Source organism: Delphinapterus leucas, chromosome X (genome assembly GCF_059928025.1).
Source record: "Delphinapterus leucas isolate spDelLeu-1000000601 "Yukka" chromosome X, BTC_Dleu_Yukka2, whole genome shotgun sequence".
NCBI classification, from domain to species: Eukaryota; Metazoa; Chordata; class Mammalia; order Artiodactyla; family Monodontidae; genus Delphinapterus; species Delphinapterus leucas.
This window is the reverse complement of record NC_143150.1, coordinates 29,796,040-29,811,117: the sequence shown is the minus strand read 5'-3', so window position 1 is coordinate 29,811,117 and position 15,078 is coordinate 29,796,040. Positions and strand designations below refer to the sequence as shown.

Below are 15,078 nucleotides of genomic sequence, written 5' to 3'. Positions count from 1 at the left end.
GTTGAAAAGTACAGTAACTGAAAAGAAAAACTCACTAGAGGGTCTTATATTACCTTATTAGGGCTGCCATAACAAAATACCACAGACTGGGTGGCGTAAACAGCAGGTATTTATATTCTTACAGTTCTGGAGGCTAGAATTCCAAGATCAAGGTGTCAGCAGGTTTGGTCCTTTCTTTCTTCCTTCCTTCCATTTATTTATCTAGCTGTGCTGGGTCTTAGTTACGGCATGCGGGCTCTTAGTTGCAGCATGTGGGATCTAGTTCCCTGACCAGGGATCGAACCTGGGCCCCCTGCATTGGGAGCGTGGAGTCTTAACCACTGGACCACCAGGGAAATCCCCAGGTTTGGTTATTTCTGAGGCCTCTCTCCTTGGCTTGCAGATGGCTATCTTTAACTGTGTTCTCACATGGTCATTCCTCTGTGTCCATGTGCCCCTGTTGTTTCTTTTTGTATCTAAATTTCCTCTTCTCATAAGGATACTGCTCAATGGTAAGTAGACTTATCATGGTGATCATTTTGAAATGTATATAAATATTGAATCACTATGTTGTATACCAGCGACTAACATAGTGTTGTAGGTCAATTATACTTCAAAAACAAACAAATTCATAGAAAAAGAGATCAGATTTGTGGTTACCAGAGTTGGGGGGGAGGGGGAGTTGGGTGAAAGTAGTCTAAAGCTACTGGAAAAAACACATACAATGTAAGAGCTGTGAGTTGAGTCTATTCCGTGTCTTACTGAGGACTGTAGCCCAGGAGACAGCCCCTCAGATAACTCTGAGAAACAGTTCCGAAGAGGTAGGGGAAGAGCCAGTATATATAGTGCAGTCAAGATCTCGGTAAAGGTTTACTGCTCATGAGGATCAAATATCTCAGTCAATGATTTTAGTACTTTTCTAAGTATGGGAAGGTGCGAGCATATGGTGTCATTGAAATTCTTCCTTCCTTAAAATATGCATTTTAACTATCCAGGGGCTCATATATCCAAAACACACAATGCTTCATCCTGAATTCCTTTCAGGGTGTCCTTGTAGGTCAGTGACTGCAGTGGCCAATGACTTGATCCTTGTAGAGCTGGAATGGCAGGCCACATTCTCTGTTTACAGTATAAACTTCCAGTTATAAGATAAATAAGTACTAGGGATGTAATGTACAACATAATAAATATAATTGGCACTGCTGTGTGTTATATATGAAAGTTGTTAAGAGAGTAAATCCTAAGAGTTCTCATCACAAGGAAAACATTTTTTTCTATTTCTTTAAGTTTGTATCTATATGAGATGATGGATGTTCACTAAACTTACTGTGGTAATCATTTCATGATGTATGTAAGTCACATCATTATGCTGTATACCTTAAACTTACACAGTGCTGTATATCATTTATATCTCAATAATACTGGAAGAAAAAAAATTAGGACACCACTCAGATTAGATTAGGGCCCACCCTAACAGTCTTGTTTTAATTTAGTCACTTTTTTTTTTTTTTTTTTTTTTTGCGGTACACGGGCCTCTCACTGTTGTGACCTCTCCCGTTGCGGAGCACAGGCTCTGGACACACAGGCTCAGCGGCCATGGCTCATGGGCCTAGCTGCTCTGCGGCATGTGGGATCTTCCCGGACCAGGGCACGAACCCGTGTCCCCTGCATCAGCAGGCGGACTCTCAACCACTGCGCCACCAGGGAAGCCCAGTCACCTTTTTTTTTTTTTAAGTTTTAATTCTTTTTTGAATTTTATTTTATTTTTATACAGCAGGTTCTTATTAGTTATCTATTTTATACATATTAGTGTATATATGTCAATCCCAGTCCCCCAATTCATCCCACTGAGTTTTAATTTTTTTTACAGTAGGTCCTTGTTGGTTATCTGTTTTATTATTTAAAAAATAATTTATTAATTTATTATTTATTTTTGGTTGCATTGGGTCTTTGTTGCTGTGTGCAGGCTTTCTCTAGTTGCGGCGAGCAGGGGCTACTTTTCGTTGCGGTACACAGGCTTCTCATTGCAGTGGCTTCTCTTGTTGCAGAGGATGGGCTCTAGGCACACGGGCTTCAGCAGCTGTGGCTCGCAGGCTCTAGAGCGCAGGCTCAGTAGTTGTGGCACACAGGCCTAGTTGCTCCGTGACATGTGGGATCTTCCTGGACCAGGGCTCGAACCCGTGTCTCCTGTATTGGCAGGCGGATTCTTAACCACTGTGCCACCAGGGAAGCCCTCCATGGTTATCTTTTAAATATAGCAGTGTGCATAGGTCAATCCCAAACTCCCAATCAATCTTAAAAAAAATTTTATTGGCATATAGTTGACTTACAATGTTGTGTTTGTTTCTGCTGTACAGAAAAGTGAATCGGTTATACGTATACATATATCCATTCTTTTTTAGATTCTTTTCCCATATAGGTCATTACAGAGTATTTTTAAAATATTTATTTATTTGGCTGTGCCGGTTCTTAGTTGTGGCATGCGGGATCTAGTTCCCTGACCAAGAATCGAACCCCAGCCCCCTGCATTGGGAGCATGGAGTCTTAACCACTGGACCACCAGGGAAGTCCTGGTCATTATGGAGTATTGAGTAGAGTTTCCTGTGCTATACAGTAGGTCCTTATTAGTTATCTATTTTATATATAGTAGTGTGTAAATCTCCCGATTTAGTCCTCCCCCTTAGTGACCTCTTTAAAGGCACTATCTCCCAATATAGTCATATCCTGAGGTACTGGCGGTTTCAACATATGACTTTTGGGAGGGAAACAATTCTGCCTATATAACAGGTCTCCACAGTAAATTTGAATTGGCAGAAGAAAGAATTAATAAACTTGAAGATATATTCATAGAGATTATGCAATCCAAAGAATAGAGAGAAAAAAGAATGAAGAGCCTCAGAGAAATATGGAACACCATTATGCACACCAACATATACGTAGCAGAAGTACCAGAAAGAGAGGAGTGGGAGAAAGGAGGGAAAAAAAGATATTTGAAGAAATAATGGCTAAAAACTTTCCTGAATTTATTGAAAAACAATCTACCTATCTAGGAAGCTCAATGGACTCCAAGTAAAACAAATGCAAAAAGATCCATAAACAGACACATCATAATAAAAATGCTGAAATATAAAGACAAGGAACAAATCTCGAAAGCAGCAAAAGAAAAATGACTCATCATTTACAAGGGAATCCCAATAGGATTAAAAGCTGACTTTTTATCAGAAACAGTGGAGGCCAGAAGAAAGTAGGACAATGTATTCAAAGTGCTCAAAGAAAAAAAAAAGACAGTCAACTAAGAATCCTGTATTGAGCAAAGTTATCTTTCAAAAATGAAGGTGGGGCTTCCCTGGTGGCGCAGTGGTTGAGAGTCCGCCTGCCGATGCAGGGGACACGGGTTCGTGCCCTGGTCTGGGAGAATCCCACATGCCGCGGAGCGGCTGGGCCCGTGAGCCATGGCCGCAGAGCCTGTGCGTCTGGAGCCTGTGCTCCGCAATGGGAGAGGCCACAACAGGGAGAGGCCCACGTACAGCAAAAAAAAAAAAAAAAGAAAAGAAAAAAAGAAGGTGAACTAAAGACATTCCCAGGTATATAAAAACTGAGAGACTTCATTGCTAGTAGACCTACCTTACAAGAAATAGGAAGTTGTTTAGGCTGATATCAAGTGACCCCAGATATTAGTTCAAATCCATACAAAAAACCCCAAAGAACAAAGGTAAAGGTAATTGTTGGAGGAGGTCATCAAGATGTGATCGTTGGTTGACCCGAAAGCTGGACCCAGGCAATTAGAGGCTCCTTATCCCCCCACTACCCAAGTCAGTGGAATATGTATTCTACCCACCATTCCCACACTAGATGCCATTTCAAGAATGTAGCCTTGAGAGAGTAATGCTGAATTGTTGAGACCACCTGGACTGAATATGTGACTGAACCCTGTTAAGGCCTCTATGTAAACTTTTAAGATTCTGATGGGTGGATGCAGAGATTTACTTAGCTTGCAACCACCCAAGACACGCCTCCTATGTAAGTTCCCTTGCTTATTAAAACTGCCACCTACAAATCTGGAGTGGTCTGCCTCTTTCATTGGTATCTCCTTACCCTCCGTGTAAGGGGGCCAATTTCAGATTTCACCTGGGGAACTCCTGAGGTTACAAACCAACAGTAGTTGTATAATTATTAAAGACAATATAAATGCATATTTCTTCTCCTTTCTTCTCTTAACCAGTTTATATATTAACTGTAGAAAATGATACGTCTATAGTGTATTGTCGGGCCTATAACATAGAAATGTAATATATTTTCCAATAGTAGCACAAAGGAGGTGGGTGGAACAAAGATGTACTGGGCTAAGGAAAAATGATAAAAAGAAGGTTAATATAACAGAAGGTATAAATATATACTTGTTCTCCTTTCTTAGCTCCTGTAAAAGTCATAAAATTATATAAAGTAATATAATAATGTATTAGTTTGTAACATTTATAGATGTAATATGTGTAACGGTAATATCACAAAAAGGGGCAAAAGGGAATAGAAGCATATAGGAATGTTTTATATCTCACTGGAAATAAATTAGTATAAATTAGTATAAATCTGAATTTTTTAATAAAGGTTATATATATATATATTTTGCGGTACGCAGGCCTCTCACTGTTGTGGCCTCTCCCGTTGCGGAGCACAGGCCTAGCCACTCCGTGGCATGTGGGATCTTCCGGGACTGGGGCACGAACCCGTGTCCCCTGCATCGGCAGGCGGACTCCCAACCACTGCGCCACCAGGGAAGCCCTAATTAATTAATTTTATTTTTGGCTGCATCGGGTCTTCGTTGCTGTGCGCGGGTTTTCTCTAGTTGTGGTGAGCAGGGGCTACTCCTTGTTGTGGTGAGCGGGCTTCTCATTGCAGTGGCTTCTCTTGTTGCGGAGCATAGGCTTTAGGCGCATGGGTGTCAGTAGTTGTGGCACGTGGGCTCAGTAGTTGTGGCACGCACTCTAGAGCCTGTGCCCCACAACAAGAGAAGCCACTGCAATGAGAAGCTGAAGCACGGCAGTGAAGTAGCCCCTGCTTGCTGCAACTAGAGAAAGCCCGTGCGCAGCAATGAAGACCCAGCACAGCCAAAAAAAAAAAGACATGAATGGTAAACCCTAGAGCTGCCATTAGGGAAATAATTCAAAAAATGTGAAAAAATCATTAAAGAAGTTAAAATGCTACATTAGAAAAATATTCACTTAATGCAAAAGAAAGCAGTAAAGTTGGAACAGAGGAACATAAATGAAAAAAAGTAAAATAAAAACATACATTCAACTCTATCAACAGTAACAGTAAATGTGAATGGATTAAACAACGCAAAAGATAAAGTTTGTCACACTGGGTAAAAAAACAAGATCCAACTGTTATTGTCTACAGGAGACACACTTTTTGGGGGGGGGGCTGTGCCATCTTAGTTCCCTGACCAGGGATTGAACCTGTGCCCCTTGCAGTGGAAGCAAGGAGTCCTAACCACTGGACTGCCAGGGAATTCCCAGGAGACACGCTTTAGATTCAAAGATATAAATAGGCTGAAAAAGATATATCATGTAAACAGCAACCACAAGAGAGCTGAAATGGCTATACTAATATCAGACATAATAGACTTTAAAACAAAAAAGTGTTACTACAGATAAAGAGGGACATTCTATAATGATAAAGGGGTCAATCCATCAAGAAGATATAACAATTATAAAATATATGCACTTAGTAAAGGAGCAGCAATATACATGAGGGAAAAACTGACAGGAATGTAGGGAGAAATGGACAATTCAATAATTTTTGAGACTTCAATACCCCATTTTCAATAATGGATAGAATAAGTAGGCAGAAGATCAACACAGAAATAGAAAAATCTAACAACACTATAAACCAAATAGATCTAAGAGACACATCCCACTCTTAGAACCCTCCACCCAACAAGAGAATGTACATTCTTCTCAAGTGTACATGGGACATTCTCTAGAATGGACCAAATGATAGGCCATAAAACAAACCTCAATAAATTTAAAAGGATAGAAAGAATACAAAGTATATTCTCTAGCTACAGTGGAATGAAATTAGAAATCAATAACAGAAGAAAAACTGGAAAATTTATAAATATATGGAAATTAAACAACATACTCTAAAACAATCAATGAATCAAAGAAGTCAAATGGAAAATTAGAAAGTACTTTGAGATGAATGAAATGAAGACACAACATACCAAAACTTATGAGATGCAGCAAAAGCAGTGCTTAGTGGGAAATTTATAGCTTTAAATCTGTAGATTAAAAAAAGAAAAATCTCAAATTAATCACCTAACTTTCTACTTTAGCACACTGGAAAAGTGTCTTTTCCAACTAAACCTAAAGCAAGCAGAAGGAAGGGAATAATTAAGATTAGAGGGGAAATTAATGAAAGAGAGAACAGAAAAATAGAGAAAAATCAATGAAACCAGAGCTGGTTCTTTGAAAAGATCAATAAAATTGGTAAACTTTTAGCTAGATTGACTAAATAAATAAATAGCAAAAGAGAGAGGACTCAAATTACTAGAATCAGAAATGAATAGGGAAGTCCCTGGCTGTCCAGTGGTTAGAACTCGGCACTTTCACTGCAGGGCCTGGGTTCAGTCCCTGATCGGGGAACTAAGATCCCACAAGCTGTGTGGCGTGGCCAAAAAAATAAAACAAATAAAAGAGGGGACATTACTGATGATCTTATAAAGATGAAAAGGATTATAAATGAATACCATGAATAACTGTAAAAGAAATTAAAGATTAAAATGAATGGAAAAACATCCTGTGTTCACTGATTAGAAGATTAACATTAATTTTTTAAATTACTTTATTTATTTTGGCCACGTCGCCATGAGGCTTGCAGGGTATTAATTCCCTGACCAGGGATTGAACCCAGACCCTCAGCAGTGAAAGTGTGGAGTCTTAACCACCGGACTGCCAGGGAATTCACGATATTAATTAATATTATTTAGATGGCAGTGCTTCCTAAGTTGATCTACAGATTCAATGCAATCTCTATCAAAATTCCAGCTGATTTATTTGTAGAAATTGACAAGCTGACTCAAACATTCTTAAGGAATTCATAAGGAATTGCAGGAGATCCAGGATATCCAAAACAATAGGAGGGCTCACACTTCCTGTTTTCAAAACTTTCTACAAAACAACAGTAATCGAGACCTTGTGGTACTGGCATAAAAATAGATATATAGATAAATGGAATAGAATTGAGAGTCCAGAAACAAGCCTATCTGTCTATGGTCAACTGATACTTTTACAAGACTGCCAAGAACATTCAATGGTCTTTTCAACAAATGGTGCTAGGTCACTTGATAGCCACAAGCCAAAGAATGAAACCAAACCCTTATCTCATGCCATATACAAAAATTAACTCAAATTGTATCAAAAACCTAAATGTAAGAGCTCAAACTATAAAACTCTTGGAAACATAGGGGTAAGTCTCTATGACTTCAGATTTATTTATCAGATTTATGTATTCTCAGATGTGATGCCAAAAGTATGAATAACAAAAGAAAAATGGTTAAATTGTACTTCATCAAAATTAAAACCTTTTGTGCTTCAAAGAATACCAACAAGAAAGTAAAAAGACAACCCACAGATTGGGAGACAATATTTGCAAATTATATATCTGATATGGGCCTGGTATCCAGAATATATAAAGAACTCTTACAACTGAACAACCCAAAGTCAAAGAAACCAATTAAAAAATGGGTAAAGGACTTGAATAGACATTTCTCCAAAGATGACATACAGATGGCTAACAAGCACATGTAAAGATGGTCGTCATTAGGGAAGTACAAATCCAAGCCATGATGAGATACCACTTCACAGCTACAAGGATTGCTATTAAAAAAAAAAAAAAAGGAATTAAGTGCTGGTGATGTGGAGAAATTGGAGCCCTCTTACATTGCTGGCAGAATATAAAATGGCACAGCTGCTGTGGAAAACAGTTTGCCAGTTCTTCAAAAAGTTAAAGATAGCATTACCAGGGACTTCCCTGGTGGCACAGTGGCTAAGAATCCGCCTGCCAATGCAGGGGACACGGGTTCAATCCCTCGTCTGGGAGGATCCCCCATACTGCGGAGCAACTAAGCCTGTGCGCCACAACTACTGAGCCTGTGCTCTAGAGCCCGTGAGACACAACTACTGAGCCCACGCGCCTAGAGCCCGTGCTCCGCAACAAGAGAAGCCACCGCAATGAGAAGCCCGTGCACCGCAATGAAGAGTAGCCCTTGCTCACCACAAGTAGAGAAAGCCTGTGCACAGCAAGGAAGAAACAACGCGGCCAAAAAAAAAAAAAAAAAAAAAGATAGCATTACCATATGACCCAGCAATTCTACTCCTAGGTGAATACTCAAAAGAATTGAAAAACAGGCACTCAGAGATATGTACACATTTTCAGAGTAGCCCTATTCACAATTGCCAAAAGGTGGAAAATAAAAAATGTCCATCAACAGATGAATGGATAATAAATTTGGTATATACATACAATGGAATATTATTCAGCCTCAAAAAGGAAGTTCTGATACATACTACAATGTGAATGAACCTTGAAGACATTATGTTAAGTGAAAGCCAGACACAAAAGACTACATATTATATGATTCTATTTATATGAAGTATCTAGAATAGCTAAATCCACAGAAACGGAATGCATATTGGTGGTTGCCAGGAGATGCTGGGAGGAGAGAATGAGGAGCATTTGCTTAATGGGTATGAGGCTTTCTTCCGGGGTGATGAAAATGTTTTGGAATTATATAGAGGTAATGTCACCAAACTGTTCCTTTTAAACCGGTTAACTTCTTGTTATGTGAATTTCACTTCAGTTAAAAAAAATGTTTTAAAAAAGGTTAAACAGTTACCATATGACTTAGCATTTCCACTTCTAGGTATCTCCCCAAGAGAAATGAAGATGCACATCCACACAGAAACGTGTGTACATGAATGTATCATTACTCATAATAGCCAAAATGTGGAAACAACCCAAAGTCCATCAACTGATGAATGGATAAACAAAATATAGTATAACCATAAAATGGAATATTATTCAGCCCCCTTAAGGAATGTATTGATATACTGTACAACATGGATGAACGCTGAGAGCACGCTCAGTGAAAGCAGGCAGTCACAAAAGGCCACATATTATATGATTCCATTGATATGAAATGTCCAGAAGAGGCAAATATGTAGAGACAGGAGATTACTGGTTGCCTGGGGGGATGGAGAGTGACTGCTAATGGGTATGCTTTTCTTTCTATTTTTTTTTATTAGCAAACTTTTTTAAATTTTAAAAAATTAAAAAAAATTTTATTGGAGTATAGTTGATTTACAATGTTGTGTTAGTTTCAGGTGTAGGGTATTGCTTTTCTTTTTGAAGTATTGAAAATTTTCTGAAATTAGATAGTGGTGATGGCTGCACAACCTTGGTGAATATACAAAAAGCCACTCAAATGCATATTTTAAAATGGTGAATTATATGATATGTGAATTATATCTCAATAAAGCTGTTACAAAGAAGAGTACATGGGAGAGAAACAAAAGACATTAAGTATACATTATTCTTGGTTGGGCGAGAGGGAAGGAGAGATAAATAGCTAAAGAGGAAGATCAATGGAAAAAAAGCAAGGGAGTGATTACCATAAAAATCAGCGTAGTGGTTACCTGTGTGTGTCATCTGGAGAATCTGGATAATGTGATGGGCTTCTTGAGTGTTGTCAGTTTTGTATTTCTTGACCTGGGTGGTGGTTATGCAAGGGGTTCCTATGTAACTACTTGTTATACTGCAAAGTTATGTTTTATGCACTTTTCTCTATGTGCCTCTCTCCACCTCACTAAGTGGTACCACTTTCCACCTGGTTGCTCAGGTCAAAAATCTTAGAGTCACCTTGACTCTTCTATCTTACACCTCATATCTAGCCTGTCAAGACAACTTGTCAGTTTTACCTTCAAACTACATTCAGAATCTGACCCCTTCTCACCACCACCTGGCTTGAGGCACTTACCATCTCTCACCTGGACAACCTTTTTTTTTTTTTTTTTTTTTCTGGCTGCGTTGGGTCTTCATTGCTCTGTGCTGGCTTTCTCTAGTTGTGGCGAGCAGGGGCTACTCTTCGTTGCAGTGCGCAGGATTCTCGTTGCAGTGGCTTCTCTTGTTGTAGAGCACAGGCCCTAGGCGCACGGGCTTCGGTAGTTGCAGCATGCTGGCTCAGTAGTTGTGGCTCGTGGGCTCTAGCACGCAGGCTCAGTAGTTGTGGTGCACAGGCTTAGTTGCTCCGCGGCATGTGGGATCTTCCCGGACCCGGGCTCGAACCCACGTCCCCTGCATTGGCAGGCAGATTCTTATCCACTGCGCCACCAGCAAAGTCCCAACAGCAGTAGCCTTCTAACTGATCTCTGTGCTTCATCCCTTGACCCTCCTGCCCCGGTTTATTTTCTACATAGCAACCAGTTTCTTTTTTTTCTCCTTTGATCTGAAGGTGTTTCTTAATGAGATATAATCACATACAATGAAATGCACATACATGTACAGTCCACTGAGTTTGGACAAATGTAGACACCTGTGTAACAAACACCCCAGTTAAGATATAAAACATTTCCATTATCCCCCATAAGTTCCAGAAGGATCCTTTTTAAAGCCAGTGTTAGATCATGTTAGTCCTCTGCTCAGAACCTCCCAGTGACCCTCCATGTCACTGAGAATAAAAACTCAAGTTCGTACAATGGCTCATAAGGCTGTACACAGTCTGCCCTCGCCCCCCCATTACCTTTCTTATCTAATCTTAGAGTTCTTTCCTCTTCCTTCAGTCTACTCTGTACGGGCTCCCAAAACAGATAATTACATTTCTTCCTCACTGTTCCTAGGACACGTCAGGCACTTTCCTGCCTCAGGGCCTTTGCACTTGGTGTTCTGTCTGGAATGCTCTTCTCCCAGATATCTGCTTCATTTAGGTCTCTGCTCAAATGTCACCTTATCAGAAGAGGCCCTCCCTGACCACCCTATATAAAATAACATGCCCCCCCACCCTGCACTCTCATCCCCTTACCTTGCTTCATTGTTCTTCATAGCACTTAGCTCAATCTATTATATATTATGCATGTATAATTCTGTTAGTCTCCCTCATGTAAGTTCTAGAGTGCAGGGACTTGAATGCTTTTGCTTTGGCTGTATCTCCAGTGCTTAACTCAATGCCTGGCATATAGTGGGTGCTCAAAAACTATTTATTAAATGAATGTCCACAGCCTCCGGTCTAGTCCAGTCTGCCATCATATCGCCTGGACTAGTGCACGAGCCTCCTAACTGATCTCCCTGGCTTGTGTCCAGTCTCCACGATCCATTTCCCACACTGCAGAATTATCTTTTTAAAATTCAGATCTGATCATCTCACTTTCTTTCTTAAAACCCTTTGATGGCGTCCCTTTGCCCTTCTGATAAAGTCCAGAGTCCTTAATATGACTTGCAATGTGGCTGACTTGGCCCTGACTACCATCTGTCTTTTGCCTCCAGCATCCTGGTCTGCTTCGAGTTCTTAGCTGAAGCCAGTCTCTCACTTCAGGTCCTTGGTGTATACTAACCCTCTGACTGTGATACTCTTCCTACCACCCCCCTTTCAGGTCTCAATTTGAGGGTCATCTCCTAGGGGAGCCTCCTCTGAGCTCTCAGACTAGGTTAGTGCCTTCAGAGTCCAGCTGCAACTCATCTCTGCTGGCATGCTTTCTTTCCCTCCCCCCCCCCATTTATTTTTTGCCACGCCACAAGGCTTGCGGGATCTCAGTTCCCCAGTTAGGGACTGAACTCGGGCCACGACAGTGGAAGCCCGGAGTCTTAACCACTAGGCCACTAGGGAACTCCCTCCATGTTTAATTTTTTTTTTAATTTGTAGGAATAACTATTTAGTTTTCACCTATGAAATGAAGTTGCACCATTTAATTAAAGGTGATAAAAATATTTCTTTTAAAAACTTTAATCATAAACTTTGTAAACATGAAAAATACCTTGAGTACACCACTGATTTTTGCTAGTCATTGTCCTGTTTCTTTCCATGACACTTTTTAGAACACTGTCTTCCTTTGTGTTCCACCTCAGTGTAAGCTTCTCTTTCTCCATCTGCCTCTACAACTTCCTCTTTCCTGTTCTGCTGTTTTTTTGTCTCATCTCTTAAATGATGTTTTCTGTGTGATGCTTTCTTTAGCCCTTTTCCCACTAGGCTTCTCATGTATCCCCACTGTACTTAATACATTCTGTTAAAGAATGTTATCACATTATATCAAGTGAGTTTGATTCTGAACTCTCCCAAAGTCTGGGATTGGCTTAATCCTGAGAGATCAACTCACTGCACTTTTGTTCTTGTACTCATCACACCTGCACTGTTTGATGTCCAGCTCCATGAGGTAAGGGGCTATGTCTATCTTGTTTGCTAATATCCCGTATGCCAGGCATGGTGCCTGACAGAGTTGCTCAAAGAATATCTTTAAATGGACTAATGAATATGAATACAGAAACTCTAACCCACAATTTATTCTTACATCTGTTTCCTGGGATCAGCCCAAATTCTAGTCAGATCAAGAAAAATTTACTAGTCATTTTCCCTAACTGGCCTCCCTGCCTTCCATCTCCCTGCCATCTATCCGATAGCCTGCAACCACAGTAACATTAAAAAAAAAAAGTCTGATTGTGTTCCCTTCCCCAAGTCTCTATCTCGTCATTACCAACAGAATATAGTCATATAGTCAAAGCTCCTCAGCTTGGGTTCAAGGCTTTGGCCCTGATCCCCTTTTTCAAACCTCTGTGGGTTTATTTATTAAGTGCTTATTATATGCCAAGCACTGGCCTGGTCACTGAGGAGTTCACAAACTATTTGGGAACACAGGTACATAGATTAACTTTAATAGGGCGTGATCAGCTCTATTACAGGGTCTGAGAGAACACAGTTTCAGACAATGGATTATAAAATGTTAGATTTTTGCCCTCTGCAGGTTCACAAGTTCAGTGTAGAACTGCATGTCCAATACGGTGGCTACCAGCCACATTTCAAGTGCTGAACAGCCACACGAAGCTAGTGTAGTGGCTGTCATACTGGACCACGGAACATAGACCATTTCAGTCATCCATGGCAGGGGGTTACCTAAAGGTGCTTTAAGGAGAGCAAGGAGCATCTCCCATACGCACAGGCTGTGGGGCTCTAGCTACCAGTCTCCCGACCCAATTCTCCCACTCCCACTGCTGCCCTCAAACCCCAACAGACACACCTTGGCTGGGGTGTATTTTGTTTTGTTTTTTGCGGTACGTGGGCCTCTCACTGCTGTGGCCTCTCCCGTTGCGGAGCACAGGCTCCGGACGCGCAGGCTCAGCGGCCATGGCTCACGGGCCCAGCCGCTCCGCGGCATGTGGGATCTTCCCCGACCGGGGCACGAACCCACGTCCCCTGCATCGGCAGGCGGACTCTCAACCACTGTGCCACCAGGGAAGCCCGGCTGGGGTGTATTTTGAAGTAGTACGCGCTCCCAAGACGGATAATGTATGAAAGTACTTTTGTAAATTATTAAGTGATGCAAAAATGTGATATAATAAATAGGTCCAGTTCTTGCTTTCATCACAGCTTTGGTCACTTCAAGCAAATTCTAGCTCTTTTCTCGAACTTCTCCCATCCCCCAAATTTATGCCAAAGGGTCTTGAAAAGTATCTGTTACACACAGGCAGCATTTATACCAGGTAAAAATCCAGATTATACCTACCTTGGTGCTTTTACAAGCCATCCATCCAGCACCCTACTTCACCACCCGCCTTTTACTCTCACTTTCCCTAGAAAGGAAGGACACAAATTAAGATTTCCAAAACAAAAAAACATTTATTTTGAGATTTGAGAATAATGGGAAAATTAAGTAATGGGAATTGGACCCTCATCGGGGTCTTCTGGGAAATCGGAAGCACCATCCTCTTCTGGAGCTCTGTGCTTCTCCAGTTTAGCAATCAATTCTTTCGCTGGATTGAAGACGCCATTGGTCTGCTGGTCACAGACATAGCAGCGCGGAGTGGTGCGGAAATGCTGCAGCGCACAGCTCTCGCAGAAATAATGCCTGCACTTGGTGACAACTGGGTTTTGGAAGGTCTGGCGACAGATGAAACACTTGAATGGTATTTCCTCCTCATCGCTTCCCACTTCATAGTTTTCATCCTCATAGACACCATAGCGACCCTCATCAAGCTCACGTTCGATCTGCCACCCATGCTTGTAATCTGAACGGTCATGGAGGAATTTGCAGCTGTCTCCGAAGCCGCAAAAGCCAGTCTCCTTGTAGTCCTTACAAATGTCGGGCTGGTAATCCCAGCGCACGGTGGCACGCAGATGCTCGGGAGCTCGGATGGGGCCCTTCCTCACCATCCCGGAGGAAGCATTGCCCATAGACGTATCCTTGGGCTTCATGTATTTCTGATAATTATTGATTCCCCGATAGATCTTGTCATCTTCCTTGCCCTTCAGCTCCTCCTGGATCTTCTGGCTGCGCTCAAAGATGGCTTGCGCGTCACGTTCCTTCTCTGTGTCTAGTTCGTAGACAGCAGTCGCCCCCATATCTTCTGGCCCCACGGGTTTCGCCGAGCGAGTGGACTTATAGACCACGCCGAGGCTCTCGGGCTCGTTCTCCCCCTCCCCCTCCCCGCTACTCAGGTCGCCGTAAGCCGCATTCTGTTTACCACTGCCACGGGTTTTCTGTATCATCGGATTGTGGGTCGCCCGCTTCTTTTCCGGGCGGATCACAGTGTTGCCTTCGTCACTGCTGCTGCTGTCTCCGGACTCTCGTTTGCAGACCGGGCGCTTTCTGCGGCCTGCAGCCCCTTTTCGCACAGGCTTTTTGAAAAAAAAGGTGCACACCTGGTCTGTCGTCTTTCCTGGAGAAAGCTGCTCTGCCATTTTAAGAGTTTCGAGCTCCGAAACGGCTGTGGCCTGCTGGGTGGCGCGGAGCTGCTTCACGTCACTGCACGTCTTGCACTTGACCGCGAGTCGGTGCAAAATCCGCTGCGGAAAGATGACTGTGGGAGCAAGAGTGTGCGAGAGCGCAGGCGCGCGCC

At 41.9% G+C, this 15,078-nt stretch overlaps 1 protein-coding gene and 1 non-coding gene across 2 annotated transcripts; both read right to left on the bottom strand.

The window, feature by feature from the left end:
* Nucleotides 1–262: 262 nt before the first annotated feature.
* On the bottom strand, nt 263–335 carry TRNAW-CCA (transfer RNA tryptophan (anticodon CCA)). Its single transcript has one exon. It is a non-coding gene; the product is annotated as a tRNA-Trp (tRNA).
* A 13,497-nt stretch (nt 336–13,832) lies between these two features.
* On the bottom strand, nt 13,833–15,014 carry RNF113A (ring finger protein 113A). The gene has a single exon (XM_022562961.2). It carries the CDS (start codon nt 14,918–14,920, stop codon nt 13,889–13,891), a length of 1,032 nt encoding a protein of 343 aa, XP_022418669.2. The 5' UTR covers nt 14,921–15,014; the 3' UTR covers nt 13,833–13,888.
* Nucleotides 15,015–15,078: the final 64 nt, after the last annotated feature.

What these genes read in the sequence shown, in the direction of transcription:
- RNF113A (XM_022562961.2), bottom strand. Translation starts at nt 14,920, where the DNA reads ATGGCAGAGCAGCTTTCTCCAGGAAAGACGACAGACCAGGTGTGCACC.